Below are 16,580 nucleotides of genomic sequence, written 5' to 3' on the forward strand. Positions count from 1 at the left end.
TTTTCTCTTTTTGTTATACTGTGTTTACTTTGATTTAGCTCCAATAAAGATGTGTAGGTAGGTAGAGTCATTCAGAGACAACCACAGCCACTTAAAGAAGTGGTTGCATTGCTGCAGTGTAATTTTCTGGTGTAGACAATACAATACGTGTATTTTGCATATATTGACTTTGGAGACAGAAAGTTAACTTTAACTGGTTCTGACCATTCATAGAAACTGTGTGTGGACCTTTATCCTCACCAAAATAAGCTTCTAAAGGGAACTCACTCTGCTGGTGAAATATGAGCCTGAGCTGAGAAACTGGAAGTGAACTCCTAACAGGACTGGAATTGGTGCTTCTACCAAGGGCCCCTGGTCTTGGAGAGTCAGCTTACAGTTTTCATGCAAAGAAGCTGAGCAAATTTAGCTGCTTAAAACTGGGAAGCAAACAATCCTTTAGTACAAAGGAAGCCCAGGGTTTGGTGTGTGCTGAGAGATGCTTATCTTCTCCCATATGTACAAGAGGTTTTTGCCTTTGTCTTTTTGGATTCACATTGAAGGAGGGGAAGTCTAGGTTAGATATTAGAAAATAGTTTTATCCTGTCAGGGTGGTGAGACCCTGTCCCAGGTTGGGAGGCTGTGGCTGCCCCAACCCTGGCAGTGTTCACAGCCAGGTTGGATGAGCCTTGAGCAACCTGCTCTGGTGTCCCTTCCCTGGGCAGGGGGTTGGGGCTGGATGGTCTCTAAGGTCCATTCCAATCCCTAACATTCTATGACCTCTCTGTGGAGTGTGAAAATATTTTAAATATTCTATTAAAATCTTACAATCTGAACTTCCATCACTTTTTTAAAAAAACTTCCCCTAAAGAGAGTCGTCACACCTGGGAAATTAGTAGCTGTAATACTACTGTGACAACTGTAACTGTTCTAGTTTCACAATTCCTTTCTGTTTGGAGATAAGTAGCACAGATTGATGTGTAGAGGTATTCACAGGTAAGTCATTTCCCACTTAAGGACAAGTTTAATGGGAATCCCCAGAAATTTTCTGTTCAAACTCATTTGATGTTCCAGGTATGTCGTCACTATAAAAATAAACATTATGGTAAAGTTAAGAGTTCTAAAAAAGAAAATAGTTTATCTCCTTTTCTAGTCCAGTGGAAAACACATTTTAAAAGCCTTTTTCACTGTAGAGGTGATCTTATGTTCAGGGTATGGTTTTATACCTGTTCTCTTACTAGTGCACTAGAAGAGTGAGAGTTTTGCTTAATTTCAGATACTGTGCAGTCTCTTTTGTTGGAGCTTTTCAGAATAAACCTGGATAAACCCATGAGCAACTTAGTCTGACCCAATAGCTTTGCGCATGAGGTTGAACAAGAGACTTGAGGTTTCTTCCAACCTGATTTATCCTGTAATTTTATGATCCTGGATTCCTCCATTTTGTTAAAGGGGAAACAAATGAATCAAAAATCCTAGTGATGTCATTTTTACTTCCCTTCAGCTGTTCACCAGCACGTGTGATGTGTGGAACTGACCTTCAAAAAAAACTATCAAAAATTCCTTCTTGTTTTTTAGCTCATTTTCTCTCCCAGCTTTTAACATGTGTGAGGTAATGCCCACTGTTTGCATGGGAAAGGTTTCGTGTTTAGTGGGTCTTTTCTACAAGGATCATTCCATTGTGACTAACATTAGCATGTTAGACATGATCATCCCTGAGGTTTCAGTACTTGCCTGGTGTCCTACAAGCATGAAAAGCTTGTTAGATGAGATGGAATATGTAGGATGCTGTCAGCATCTCCCAAGTTCCTGCTGGTTATTTAGCAAGTGAGGTAAAGCTAGAGATACATATCCTACAGGTGTAAGTTGTTGTATTTGGGTAAATATTTTTGTAAGTATAATGTATACAATAATAATATTCTGACCATTTGTGTGTGATGGTCCTCAGTGGCACATTTGATTGCCTTAATACTCATTTGCTGCTTTCTTTCATGTTTCAAAGTGATGCAGTCTTGAAAGAGGTGGTGCAGGTGGTGTCCTACAGCTCTGAGTCATGTGCACAGTGGAATAGACTGAAAGTGTTTGCTTCAAAAAGAAGAAAAAATGGATTTAGTTAACCACTTTAGGATTCTCCATGTGCTTTGCTGTTCATCAGGTGCATTTCTCTAGTCATGGCTCTGAGTTCTCCACAGGCACTGTGAGTAGACCTGCTGTGACCATCAGCCTTTCTGGCCAGATGAAAAGGGTGTTAGAGAATCTTTTCTTTTTCTTTCAAGCAAGAAATATTCTCTGGTTTACACAGTATATTTCACTGCTCATACCCACACCAATTCCAGATCTTGACTGACCTGAATGTCTAAAGCAAAATCATTTCGGTTTTGAGTTTCAGCATGTTAACAGAAGACTGCACAATAGTAAATGCCATTTTGAGCCTGCAGTTATCTTAAAAATCCAGTATTAGAAGTTTTGTCTCTAAACATGAGAAGTGCAGGTCAGATGTGTTCTGCTGTTTCTACTACAGATGAATTTGGGAAGGAATAACAACACATATCAAAGTCTGTAGATAAAATTCCCCCATCAAATTGTAACTGATCAAGAGGAAGGAACAGTTTTATGTGGAAAATACAACCTTAGACAGCTATAAAACACACTTGGGTGTAGCACAGGTACATGATCTTAAAGTTCTTAGCAAGATGTCTCTATTTTCTAAGGGTCTAAGAGTCTGCAGCTTGGTAGGTGCAGTGTCAGTGCTTGCTGTGTGTGCCTGGCCAGGAAGAACCTGCCCTTTCTTTGTCTGTTCCTTCTTACCATGCATAATTCATAGGCAGAAATAATAGTTTCACTCAGAGCAGCTGGGTGGAGTGAGAGCAAAGGGTTGGGGTTTGCTTGGTTGGGGGTTTTTTTAAGGTCACACAAGCCTCTCTGAAGGACACAAACTTGCTTATTTTAGGTCAGCTGGTACAGTGGGATAATCAGTGCCTTTTCCATAGGCATCTTGCATTATGTCCTTAAATCCTCAAGCAGTGACGACTCATTGCTGCCCTAGCAGGAACTCCCCTACTTAAAATGAAAGCATTAGGGTGTTTGACATTCTCAAAATCATCACTCTCTTGGCTATTTTGCTGAATTCTGTCCTTAGGAATACTGATAATGTTGATGGATGTGGATTTCTGTGGATTCCCATTCCCCTTTTGGAAGTCCCTGTTCTCCAGAGACTTACGAGTGAGCACATGCTGTTAAGATGAGGAATGTAAAAAGCTAATTTCAATCAGATAGTTCTTTTAGTGCATTAGATTGATTTATACTCTACAGTTATAGCCTGGAGCTCTTTGGGCAAAGGTAGGTTCTTTGTTCCACACTATTCCCAGCTTATCAGGGATACCCTTTGCTTCTGAAGGGCTGGAGAAAGGAACGGGATCATTCCAATCACCTACATAAGTGTGTTAGGTCTGTCGTTCCTGCAGTACATGTTGCATTTGCTGCCAGTTCAAACAAGGCTAAAAATGCAGTCAGGAATTTTAAGACTGGTATCAAACTTTAGAATTGCTGTGGTCACTTGCTAAAAGTGGTGGAGGCTTTAAATAGCAGGTGCAGTGCTGCCTGCTGTGTTTGTAGGGATGTAACTGCTGCTTCTGCCTGAAACCACATCCTGCTTGCTCAGAGGCTCCTCATGCTCTCCCACTGCCATTTGCTTTTCCCTGCGGCACGGAATTCCTCGAGGACTGTACAAGCTTTCTCTTCTCCCCCAGAGCACTTACTATGGGGGTTCCACTCTGCAGTTTCACCATGAGGATGTCTGTTCCCAGTAAGTCTGAAGGGAAATCCTGGCAGTTAATCTGGTTTGCAGTGGTTGAAGCTGCACTGTTTTCTGCAGAACCCTCAGGTATCGGCACTGCCACATGTGGAGCAAACCACAGCACTTTGCTGGAGTTCAGAGGTGCCCTAAAACATGGTGGTTTATTCCACAGAAATGACTGGAAACACCAGCCTTTATTTTTAACCCACTGCACAAGATTTATTTACCAAATTGGTAACTTTTGCTCCAACAGAATGTTGGTATTTGAATAGGTTTTCCAACTTTTTTGCAAGATGTCAAAATGCAGATAATAGGCACAAGAAGTTTTCCAACAAAATACTTAGCAGCAGCAATGAACACAGGTATCTCACAGACATAGTTCAGTAGTGGTGTCTGAAAATGAACAGTTTGGGGAATTTAAATTAGAGTTTAATTTGACCTTTAATTTTAAATGCCACATTGAAAGTCTTCAAAATTAATGTTGCATTTGCTAGACCTGAAGAGTATCAGAATGTTTTTCCTGATGTATCTGCTCTCTGCCATTCTTGCACATCCCTTGCTGGTTTAGGTGAAGTGTTCTACTGACCAGATGTTGTGTGGTAACTCTGGTTCCAATCAGCCTGAATAAATTAGCTGGTAGTGTAAGATGGTAAATTGCACTAATAATCTAGAGAATCTCTCTCCCACAACAGAAAAAGGCTTCATTCATGCAATAGTGGAAGAGTCTTCCAAAAACTCTGAGAGATAAATCAGGCCCTATGGTCTTGTAACCATGGTAGGGTTGGATTTGATGTCTTTGAGGTCTTTTCCAACCCGGCTGATTCTATGATTCTGTGAACTTTTGTCAAGGTTTACTTGTTTGTCCATGACACGAGGAATATTTTGCTGCTTATTTGCCATAGAATGTATGTCATGCAAACTGCATCTCACTGCAGATGTCACATCAAAGAGCCAAACCCTCAGTCAGAGCTGTGAGATTTCCCTGCTCCAGGGGCACAGGCTCAAGGAGATAGGGCACTGCTGCTGGAGTGAGGACCAGTGACCAGTGCCTGGCTCCAGTAGAGGAAGACCCTGATGTCTTTTTAGGGCCAGGTGTGTCCCAACCTGCTGCACCTTGCAGTGCTTGTCTGCAGTTGGTCACATTGGTGACACATTGACACCTGTAAAGCTGCAGCTTCCAGCAGCAGGTAACTCCCAGGGGAATGTGTACTCCATAGAGACCAGTTTGATGAAGGTGTGTTCTGTGTACTAAAGCAATAACTGTATTTTACTTGCACTGAAAATAAACTGTTGACATGGGATTATACCTGTTAAAGCTTCCTTTTTTTTTTTATTAACATTTGACGGTTAAAAATGCACTTTGCTCCCCAGTCCAGGGTTGCTGTGTTAACAGAAATATTAGAAATCAGAATGTAAATTTGGCAGAACTGTTACCTTGCATCATTTTGCCAACAAATAGATTTGATTTTTCAGTTCCCTCAATAGCAGTGGCATGTCTTACCTAGCCTTTCTGAAACAGAAGTGATTCTATTCTCTCTCATGGAACTCATCTTGCTTTGGTCTGTGCTTAGGAGGCTGTGTATGGAAATTTCCTGCCTCCCCCATAGCAATTTACCAGTAGTTTTATCTTACAGAACATTTCTAAAGTCCAACTTCCTACAAGATAAATACTGCATTTTCCCCTTCTCCAGCTTGGCTCTCCCCACACAGCACAGGCAGCACTGCAGAAGAGCTTCATTTGAAGAGCACAGAGCAGTTCCACCCAGAATCAGGGAGAGCCTTTTCCTGGTGATGACTTCTTCCTCACTATTTTTGTGCCTAACCTACTTAACTCTGTTCTTCCTGCTGTTCTGCAAGCATGTGCCATTTCCCCAGAGGCACTGCCTTTAGCTTGGCTCCTTTGTGCTTCCACATATGGGCCCAGTTCGTTGGGGCTGTGGGAACTGGTTTGTACATTTCTGAGACTGGAAAGATATTTTGTATTTTCTTCAGGGCTTTTTTTGGCTTGTGTAAGATGCAAAATTTTCAAAGCTGCTGCAGAAAGCACTGAGAGAAATTGAAAAAGTCCTTAGGAAAGAGCTTCTTTGTGAATCACATCTGCCCAGTGAACACTTGTTCTGCTTTGCCTTTAAATTGATTATCTAGTTGGTATTTTCTGTTGGTGGTTTGAGGCCACATTTTTTACCCAGTTGCAGCTGATTTCAACTTTAGCAGGTGTCGTTTGTAGTGATGTTTTCATAAACAAATGGTCCAAACTCCAGGGGAAAAAAATCCCATAGATATCTTGTTTATAATTTCAATTTGTACTCCCAGAATGGTGCTAATTGCAATCTCTAGTATGTTGCTGCTTTTGTGCTAGTCCTGCAATAAAGGAGACAGAGTTAAAATACTGCAGGCAAGGTCATTGCTTCAGGAAAATTGAAAAGCTTCTTTTTTCTCAGAGCTGCTGAAGAGATGGTCAGACTTCTGTTTCTGCTCTCTGTGCACTTACAAATATATCTCTGTCTTGGGTCCTTATGTCCATGTCATTTGACTTTTTATATATTCGTTAGAATTTGGCTTTATGTATTTCTGTATAAAAATTTTAAAGGCTTTTTTCAGAACTCTACTATAGAATTAGTTCAAAAAGTACTTCAGACTAACTTTTTTTTCTGTGTTGGGTGTTTTTATGGAAAGATTCTGGGTGCACTTAGCAGGAAGGGGCATAGCAAGTTCTGTAAAAGTAAGAGATTTCTTGTAACTTCTTTTGCTGGGATACACAAATATTTGTCTTGGGTTTTTCAGCTTGCTAGTGTGCTCTCTGCTCATCACCCTCTGCAACTCCCTGACAGGAGGGTGGAGTCAGGTGGGGGGTGGTCTCTTCTCCCAGGCAACCAGCAGCAGGACAAGCGGGCACAGACTCAAGCTCTGCCAGGGGAGGGTTAGGTTGGATATTAGGAAGGGATTTTTACAGAGAGAGTGCTCAGGCATTGGAATGTGCTGCCCAGGGAGGTGGGGGATTCACCATCCCTGGAAGTTTTCAAGCTGAGACTGGATGTGGCACTTAGTGCCATGGTCTGGTAACCACAGTAGGGTTGGACTTGATGATCTTGGAGATATTTTCCAATCGTTTTGATTCTATGATTCTTTATTAGCTTCAAGTTAATTTAAGATATGTCTAAATCAATGTGTGCCTTTGCTTAGTGGTGTTTCACACAGGTGTAAGAGGGAAAGGCTTGGCCAGAGGCTGTGGGGATTGTGACACTCTGATGGCAGCAGGTAACCACACCAGTCAGTGCTGGCAGTAGTCAGGGAACAAGTTTCTTAGCTGTGTGTTTAGAAAAGCCCAGTGAAGCTGCTCTAGGGTCAGTGCATCTGGGAATCACATCAGTTACTGGTAGCATAGCTTCAGACCCCAGTTGTTAGCACATGCCCCACTTTGTCCTCCATGCATGAAACAGAGGTCTGTGTTCTGATTGAGGAGTAGTTAAATAGTTACATTGGAGATTAACTGTCACTGTGAGACTTCAGATGACTTGATATTCCAATCAGTCTGGTTCAGGCTTTTTTAAGCCGATGGGGCAGACTCCAAAATACTTGTTTAGTTCCTGTTTGGAGGACTTGACTGGGAACATTTTAATGTGAAAATTCACACTCTACAGATTTTTGGGAACTGTTGTTATAAAATAACATGCTGTCCAGCAGATTTGGTTCTGTACCCAGATATAAACCCCCAAGTCTATGGAAACTGCAGACTAATGGTTGACAACTGAATTTCTCATCTGCTCAGTTCATGCTTTGTCTTGCCTCAAAGCACCACACATTGCTCTGCTCTTGGACCTTACTCTACCATCCTCTGTCCTGTGCCATGCTGTGTTTAGAGGAGAGATCAGTCCTGTCTGGTGGCTGAAGATAGCAAACATTCATTAGAGGCAGTGCAAGCTCTGTCAGATCCAGTACCTGGTACCAGGTACTTGAAAGGAAGGTGCCAGAAAACAAGCAATAGAAAATTGTGGGACACTTTCTGAGGGAGTGTTTGTTCGGCTCCTGTCAACTGTTAATGTTCTGAAGCATGAGAATTTTTCTTACAATTGCTGTTTATTTTTAGTGTTTCTTGTACAACACTGAATTTTCATATGTAATTACCATTGTAAATAAATACCTTCTTCAATGAAAAGCAAGTGTGTTGCTGCTTTCAAAGTAGGCTGGCTGATTCTGTAGCATAAAAGAGCATCTAGTCCCAGCTACTTTACAGAGAATGCAACCAGCAAAAACTCCCTTTTGCAGTTAAAAGAGCCCTTGTAATTGTCTGATAGGTGCCTGCAATGGAAGGATAAGTTATGTGCCATGAGGATTTTAGTAGCTAACTGTGCCTGAGTGCAAAGCTGAGTGCAGTCTGTGTTCATCACTAATTTCATGGGAGGGAAACCTGCCTGTCCTTGAATTCAGCTCCCATTGCCTCTAAGCACTCACATTTCTGTTGTGAGTAAGAAGGTGCTGGAAATTGCAATGTGCTGTATCTTCCCCTCTTACACACTCTGCCCTGTTTCTCCCTGTCGTTTCTCCTGAGCTAGCTCTGAGCTTCCTGATGGCTTCCTGTTTACAATTAACACTGACTTCTTGATCAGAATTAACAACTGCTGTGCTGCAGTGAGCGTTGTCCTCATTTTCAAGCATCGTCACAGAGGTGATTTCTCTGTGACAGAGATGCTCTTAACGATACCAACAGGAGGTTCTGATTAAGTCCATAAAAGTGGTGGTAAGTTAGGACATCTGGGCACTGGTTAAGTAAAACTGGTGAAAAATTTGTAATATTTTTACATGCTAAAATCTTTGTTGATAATTATCTGTTATCTGTTGATAATTATCTAGACTGTTATCAGTCTAGATATAACTTCACTATGTGTTAGAAATGGTGCAACATGCATATTTAATTGGGTTTTGTTAGTTCTCACATCTGAGAGGCTGCTGAGCTGCTCTTCACCTGTGGCAGGTGCTGGTCCCATTGCTGTGCTGCTGCACAACCTGCTGTCAGGCTTGTTTTGTCCTGAGATGTTTTACAGCATAAATAACCTGTTTGGGTGTAGGTAGTGATAACACTCAAAAATTAATTCAGGAGTCAGGAAAAAGCAAATATGTCTGAAAGGAAAGATATCTCTGGAGTGGTCATAGACTCCAGAGTGAACATAGTGATTAAAATGAAAGGACCTGACACCCCAAACCTAAAGCAGCAGATATTTTCAGCTGTGTGACTTCTGTTTCTGTTCTAAGCAATGTTTCAGCTTTGGGAGCTGCTCAGCTTCAGAGGATGGAAGAATTTAAACGTTCCCTTTCAGTTTAACATGTGAGCAGCTCAAGACTCAAACCCTGCGTGACTAGTTCCCACATACACTGGGACCCTGTGCTGCATTTCTTCCCCTAGCTCTGAGCCCTTACAAAAGATGCTGTCACTGAATTTCCACAGACAGAAAGAACTCAGGTCACTCCATGCTTTCACTGGTAATGCCACGTAATATAACAATATTTGCTCATGGTTCTTTGCAGTGCATCTGCCATTACACAAGCTGTGCAAGCACACAGCTAGCATTGAGTTTAAACCTTTTCTGCTAGTTCACTAGGGTTTTGTAGAATTCAGACTGTCAGCTGAGTGGTGTAAGTTTGGGACTAGCACATACAGATTCTAAACTCATTTATGGAAACAACATTTTGGGGACTGATCACCCGTTCTGGGTTATCTTGGGAAAACTAATTTGTTTGCCTACACCTGTTTCATTAGTGTTCACTGATTGTTCTTGTTTCTTAACCTTCTGATTTCATAGGTGATAAACTGTCCTGTTACAAGAGGTTTTGTCTGGGAAGACAATTTAGGATTATAGAAGAGTAAAAGAAATTATTTGTAAACTAATCTGAGCGTTGTCCCATTCTGCTGCTGGTTTAGAGGAATACTGGTGATCTAGGAGACATTCCCTGTAAGTGGATTACAACCAGCAGTCTCTCTGCTGTCCCTCTCAGTAACATGTTTAATAAAGCAGCAGAGAGCTGGGGGAAAGACTGTCAGCAAACAAAGGACCATAGAACTGGAGTTCATGGGACAGAGGTCTGGGAGTGTGGTGGGAGGCTTTGTTCTTAATCCAGCAAGCTGAAAGGAGCTCTGCCCTGGATTTCTGATGCACCAACCTCCCACATTATGCTAAAGAGCATCAGCACACTGTGTGTCTATAGGGGGAGGGATTCTGTGGCATTATTTCCTGGACTGGAGAGGAGGAAGTGAAAGAGAGGAGTTACAGTTCCCATAGTGTGATAAGGCAAAGAACACTAAATAGCTGGAATTAAATATATTCTTCCCTTCATTGCTAGCCTGGTTGGTGTTCTGGAGACAGTGCCTAGGTTCCTGCAGGTGTGAGATGCTCAGTTCCTGTGAGCTGTACTTGGAGTTGCTAAGGGAGTGAGTACTGCAAAGGAATTTAAAATCCTTTTAACATCTTAAAAGGAAAGGGCAGAATAGTCCAATTTGCCTGATAGGCTGGAAGCAAATAATAAAGTCTAAGGGAATTTTGTAGAGAACTTAGAGCATCTTTCTGCTCACCTGGTTGTTTCCATTAACTTTGACTTGCAGGTCTCTTCCTATCCCTTCCTCCCTGCCCTGTCTTTTGGAGATGGAGAACCTTTGCCTGGGCGGTAGTAAGACCTGATGCTTCTTTGCAAATCCCTTGGACATAATCCCCTGCCAGGGCCATGCTCTTCTGAGAGGTTTTGTGTTGTTTTGGGGATGCAGAGGACAGAAAGGTGAATGTCACTGTGTGGTGACAAAGAGGCTTCAATCTGCCCAGTCCAAGTGAAGCAAACACAGCTCTATTTCCTCCCTGTTTAAAGCAGCATAAGAGAACCATGTGGCTCTAAAAACAAATCAATCCAAGCAAATGGAATTTTTTTTGACAAATGTTAAAATTTTTTGTGTTAAAAGGTGTAGAAAGATGCCTTAAGAGTCATCTCAGTATGTGCATCTACATCCACATAAATGCTAAGAAGGATCTAGAAATTCCCCAAGCGCATCTGTAAAATCCTCTTTCCATTGCTGTGCCTTCAGAGTGGGATCATCCCTGGGGGAAAGGATATAAAAAAGAAAAACTAAGCTACAGCAATAGACTTAATGTATGTATAGTTGCTGTGCACAGTTGCATTATAAAATCTATAGATAAGTTATAGACTGTAATATAAAGACAATAAATCAAACCAACTTTTTTACAGCATGGACTATATTCATAGTCATAAATGCAAAGATTAGAGTGTGAGGGGGGGAAAAAAATCAAGTCCTTCATTTTTGTGTATTTTTTCAGACTTGTGACAAACTGCATTGATCAAACTCCCTGACAAACTGCATTGACCAAACCTGGAGTCAAGTGGGGGTTGGTCTCTTCTCCCAGGCAACCAGCAGCAGGACAAGAGGGCACAGACTCAAGCTCTGCCAGGGGAGGGTTAGGTTGGATATTAGGAAGAGATGTTTTACAGAGAGAGTGCTCAGGCATTGGAATGTGCTGCCCAGGGAGGTGATGGATGAACCATCCCTGGAGGTTTTGAAGATGAGACTGGATGGGGCACTTAGTGCCATGGTCTAGTAACCAGGGTAGGGTTGAACTGGATGATCTTGGAGATCTTTTCCAACCTGGTTGATTCTATGATGCAAGTTCTCTGAGCATGGTGCTTAGTGGCAAGAGAGGTTTGTAGCAGAGCAGAGGTTGATTCCCAGGTCTTAGCCTAGAACTAAGAACTGAAAACAACCATAAAATAAAACCTACCAGGCTTCTTTTTCTCTGGAGTGTTGATTTTAAGAGTATTTTCTACATTATCTGTCTCATTACAGATTGTAGTGTGTAGATCTCTCAGCAGACAGAAGGAGAAGCAATATGCAGTGTCAGTTGCTTCAGTTCAAGAAGAAATTAGAAAAGGTCTGATTAGACAACGCTGTTCAGTAAATGTTCTGAGTTAGCTCATCCCTTGAGAATGGTTCATGTGAAACTCTTGTAGGGAAGGATTTATTTTCTCTCGGGAAATGTTTCTTGCATCAGGAACCTCGAGCAAAGTGTATGATGATCCCATTTCATGCAGAGTTTTGTCTGAAATGCCTCTCTCGAGGGCAGGATAGATCTCTTTGATTAGATTACAAGGAGGGTCCCACTCTTCCCCTCCTGTTGGCGTAATCAGGAGCACCCTGGTTCAAAGAGTTCTCTGGCTTTATCATGGTTATCGTTTTAAGTATGACAAGTTTCTTCTGATCCCCAGGGTCAATATTAATGTGCAATGGCCAAAAGCCTGCTGATAATTACCCAGTGATTTGTCAGCTCTGGTTACAAGTTCAGAGTGTCCTGGCATCTTTTACTACCTTTCAGCTTTGTGGTCTGGGTCTAGTGGCTGGTGACTATCACACCTGGCTCTGAGAAACCCAGCAGTCTGGTGCTGCCACTCACTGTCACTGCCTTTTGAAGACTCTGAGAGGATGAGTGCTACAATTGCTCTGTTTAAGATTGCCCATTCTGAGCCTTTTTTTTCTCAGGGTACATATTTGGGCTGGTTTAACTCAGGTTAGGTGTTGGAAGAAGAGCCTAAACCAGGCCTTACTCAAGTGTTCTGGTGTGAACACATTTTCCTACAGTTCAGCCAATTCTTACCTGCAATGGAACATTTCTCTGTAAGGGCCTGTGTTTGCCCTTGACTTGAAATCCCCTGTCATTCCCTGGGGACTGCAGGATTGCAAGTCCCAACAGAATATCACCAGCTGAAAATCTGCAGGATGGATTGCCTCCACTATGGGATAGGAGCATTTTCTGTCTTACTGCTGGCCAAGTCGTTCCTCCTGAGCAATGTTTGCTCAGTGTTCAGCTTCATATTGTAGTTGAGAGATGCAGTCAGAGCAAATCCAGAAAGACAGTGCTTGTCATTTCTCTCTGCATCAGAAGATGCAGAGAGAAGGGAAACACTGTATCTCTGTTGGTAGCACCAACCAGAGCACATCGATGGTCTTTGCAACTTGAGGATCCTGCTCTTCCCTGAAACCCCACATTTTCCAAGGATAATTCTGCCTGTTGTGGCTGGTGGAGGAGAGTTGGTTTCATTCATCAACATTGTCAGTCAGTTCTTAAAGTTGTTCCAATATACTTACCACAGCTGTATTAATTTCTTCTTGGGTCAGAACATCTTCCCTGTTTGTCCTTTCCTCCAGAGAGGAGGAAAGTTGCACTCATGTGCTGGAGAGTGTGCTCCACATGGTAACAATTTGCTTGGATCTTAAGCTGGATGTATGTTGCTTATTCTAATTTGATTTTTCTGGGGCCTCAGGAAGATTGCAGCTGATATTAATACTTAATGTCTTGTCCAAGTGTGCTAAGACAGTTTGTGCTGCTTGGAGTTAGGTGTTCCAGCAAAGCAGTCCCTGTGGGAGCTGCTGACTTGGTGGGAGCTCTTTGTCTTTCATGGAACACACTCCAGTCTTCAGGCTGTTTTACAGCTTCGGTGCCTTCATGTTGCAAACAGCTCTTCCTTTCTCAGCTACCTTTTTTCTCTAGTTACTCTACGCTGCTCATTTTCTGGGCTGGACTATCACTGTTGGCTCTCCCTTGCAGTGGGCTGATGTGGGAAGAGATTGGAGGAGGAAATTATAGTGCCTTATTTCTTCTCTAAATCCCTGTAGTTCAGCTCAGAACCTCATTTTGTTGTGTGGCAGGAACAAGCTTTGCTTGTTGATGCATTTTAGCCCATCTGATTCTCTGCCAAGGTCGGTCAGTCAATTTAAAAGGAAGTTAAAATGGTTTTTCTCTCCTAACTCTTGAGTGTGAGAAAAACCTGAATCCCTCTGACCTGATAAGAGGTCACATCTCATAAGGTTTCTTTCTATCATATACTAATTTAGTTTTCAGATCCATGATTTAATTTCTTGGCTTGTTTTCTGACAGGACAGCAAAAGGGCAGTGCTGATAGGATAGGAACAAATGTGTTTGCCTTTGGTTTCTCCAGGATTTCACAGGGAGTGGAGTGTCACAGTTATTTTTCCTCCCCATCTCCATACAAACACTTTGTCAGTGTCACCTTTTAAATACTATGTAATTGTACAGGGCCAAAGCCTCAAGAAAAGTACCAACTTGAGTAAAAGTTTCATGAAAGATTTTTTCTGTTGGTGAAGTGAGCTTGGTTTGAGGGTGTAGTCTGAGCTGAAGCTGCTCCCAGTAATTAGCAGGAAGAAACGAAACCTGAATAACTCAGAAGAGTTGTTCAGTTTGAGTTTGTTGTGTGACCTGTGTTTTTCATTCGGTTTTACAGTAGAGTTTCAAGGTGTGCACCCCGTAATTCTGCAGTGTCTTTTCAGTGCCTGTGAAGTCTCAAAACGAATAATTTTTCTGTTCTTAACAGGACATGGAGCAGATGTGAAATGTGTTGACTGGCACCCAACGAAAGGGTTAGTTGTTTCGGGAAGTAAGGACAGCCAACAGCCCATCAAGTTCTGGGATCCAAAGACTGGCCAGAGCCTTGCCACGCTGTGAGTTCTTGCCCACAGATTTCGATTTGCTCAACTATAAGCCAACTTTATAAACTATTTTCTTCTTTTATTCCTTTCCTAGCTCTTCCCCTCACGTCTTTCCAGCCTTACACAGTCACTTCACTGTCTCTTTAATATCTTTGTTGACAATTTGGATGAGGGGATTGAGTGCACCATCAGCAAGTTTGCAGATGACACAGAGTTGGGGGGGAGTGTGGATCTGCTGGAAGGCAGGAGGGCTCTGCAGAGGGATCTGGATAGGCTGGAGAGATGAGTTGATTGCAATGGGATGAGGTTTAACAAGGCCAAGTGCTGGTCCTGCACTTTGGCCATAATAATCCCATGCAGAGCTCCAGGCTGGGACAGGGTGGCTGGAGAGCAGCCAGGCAGAAAGGGACCTGGGAGTTTGGAGAGAGAAAGAGGGCACAGACTCAAGCTCTGCCAGGGGAGGGTTAGGTTGGATATTAGGAAGAGATTTTTACAGAGAGAGTGTTCAGGCATTGGAATGTGCTGCCCAGGGAAGTGGTGGATTCACCATCCCTGGAGGTTTTCAAGCTGAGACTGGATGTGGCACTTAGTGCCATGGTCTGGTAACCACAGTAGGGTTGGACTTGATGATCTCGGAGGTCTTTTCCAACCTGGTTGATTCTATGGTTCTGTATGAAGCTAGTGCTTTAGCTGTGCCAGAAAATCTAGTGGTCAGATGAAGACAAGTGTATACTTGTAAAATTGTGATTGAATATTCCTTGTTTAGATTTCCTTTGTCCTTCTCCTTAGACCTTCTAGTCACACAGTTCTCATTCAGAACTGAGACATGGTAAAACAGAAGAGATATTTCATCTGACTGATGAAAACTTTCTTGTGCTGCACTAGAAACATGCAGAGTAACTAAATTCTCTCTCAATGAGCACTACTAGTTGCTTGAAGTACAAAAGAGCAGGATCAAAGCTTGGGGTATCTGTACAGAAAGCTCCAGTGTTCTGCTTTAGTAGCCAGAACTACTTTGTTACTGACCTCAATATTTGCAACTGGCAAATGACACATTATCTGTCTCAGAAATCAGTACCAGGACAAACAAACTCCTTCTCCTCTTGCAGACATGCCCATAAAAACACTGTGATGGAGGTGAAGCTGAATCTGAATGGCAACTGGCTGCTGACAGCTTCTCGTGACCACCTTTGTAAGCTCTTTGACATCCGTAACCTGAAAGAAGAACTCCAGGTCTTCAGAGGTCATAAGAAGGAGGCCACAGGTCAGAATTTTGGGTTTCAGATCCTGATTTGTGTTCATTGGGAATCCTGGTGTTACACCTCCTGATCAAGGCTTGCTCTGTGTTTCAGCTGTGGCCTGGCACCCTGTGCACGAGGGGCTGTTTGCCAGCGGAGGGTCTGATGGCTCCTTGCTCTTCTGGCATGTTGGGTATGTGGCATTTTGCTCAGCACCGTTGGAAAGATGTTGGTCAGGTGTGCAAGCTGCTACAGAAACCAAAAATAACCTTTTCCCCTTTGAATCCCTATTTAACCTACATGGTTATCTATAGCTTTTCTCTCTACCTGAGAAGTTTTCCTGTGCAGGTGTATTTTAAGGAGTGCAATTGCTCACACAAAAATGCCTTTGTTTGAGAGGGTGATGAATGGCTGAAACTCCTGGTGCTGTAGTTAGTTTCTGAATGTCCAGTTACAAAGCCACAGGGAACAATCAGTTCACCCAGGATTAAAATGAGGCTTAAGCTTAGCAAAATTTGGGGTGGAGGATGAGCAACAAGTGAATAGCAAAAGTTTTGTCTTGTGGCAAATATTCAGCTGTGTGATGACTGATGGTTTATTTGATGCATCAGGGTTGAAAAGGAGGTCGGTGGAATGGAGATGGCCCATGAAGGAATGATCTGGAGTCTGGCATGGCATCCCCTTGGACACATTCTCTGTTCGGGCTCAAATGATCACACCAGGTAACTGGAGTACTTAGAGAAAAGGTCTAAGGGAAGGGATGTACATTTAGGAACCAGAAAGGTGCCAGACACTGATATCAGTAGTAAATGGATTGGGATGGTTCTGATACACAACCAGTGGCCAAAGCAGAGAGACAAACTTCTGCTGGTCATGTCTGTCTTGTCACATCCCAGGTGTGTTTGGAGGCTATAGTTTGTGCTTTGAGGCTGAACATGCTGTGCATATGGTGCACTTTGTAAATGCAGCACATTTTTGTATGGGGATTTCTGTATTTAGTATATCTGACGAATACATTTGAGCAAGAAGGTTTTGGAATGGGCTAGAAATATATTTGATCAGGATCTGATGTTGATGC

General features: G+C 42.5%; 1 protein-coding gene across 2 annotated transcripts in view; it reads left to right on the forward strand.

Annotated features, from left to right (window-relative positions):
* The window catches only part of WDR33 (WD repeat domain 33), a 47,570-nt gene that overhangs the window by 14,798 nt on the left and 16,192 nt on the right, over nt 1-16,580 (forward strand). For both annotated transcript variants that reach the window (XM_009070254.1, XM_009070252.1), the window contains exons 7-10: nt 14,150-14,276; nt 15,374-15,528; nt 15,617-15,695; nt 16,114-16,224. In XM_009070254.1, coding sequence (XP_009068502.1) covers nt 14,150-14,276; nt 15,374-15,528; nt 15,617-15,695; nt 16,114-16,224 — 472 coding nt within the window. The remainder of the gene's footprint in view (nt 1-14,149; nt 14,277-15,373; nt 15,529-15,616; nt 15,696-16,113; nt 16,225-16,580) is intronic.

This window comes from Acanthisitta chloris, unplaced genomic scaffold (assembly GCF_000695815.1).
Source record: "Acanthisitta chloris isolate BGI_N310 unplaced genomic scaffold, ASM69581v1 scaffold24002, whole genome shotgun sequence".
NCBI classification, from domain to species: Eukaryota; Metazoa; Chordata; class Aves; order Passeriformes; family Acanthisittidae; genus Acanthisitta; species Acanthisitta chloris.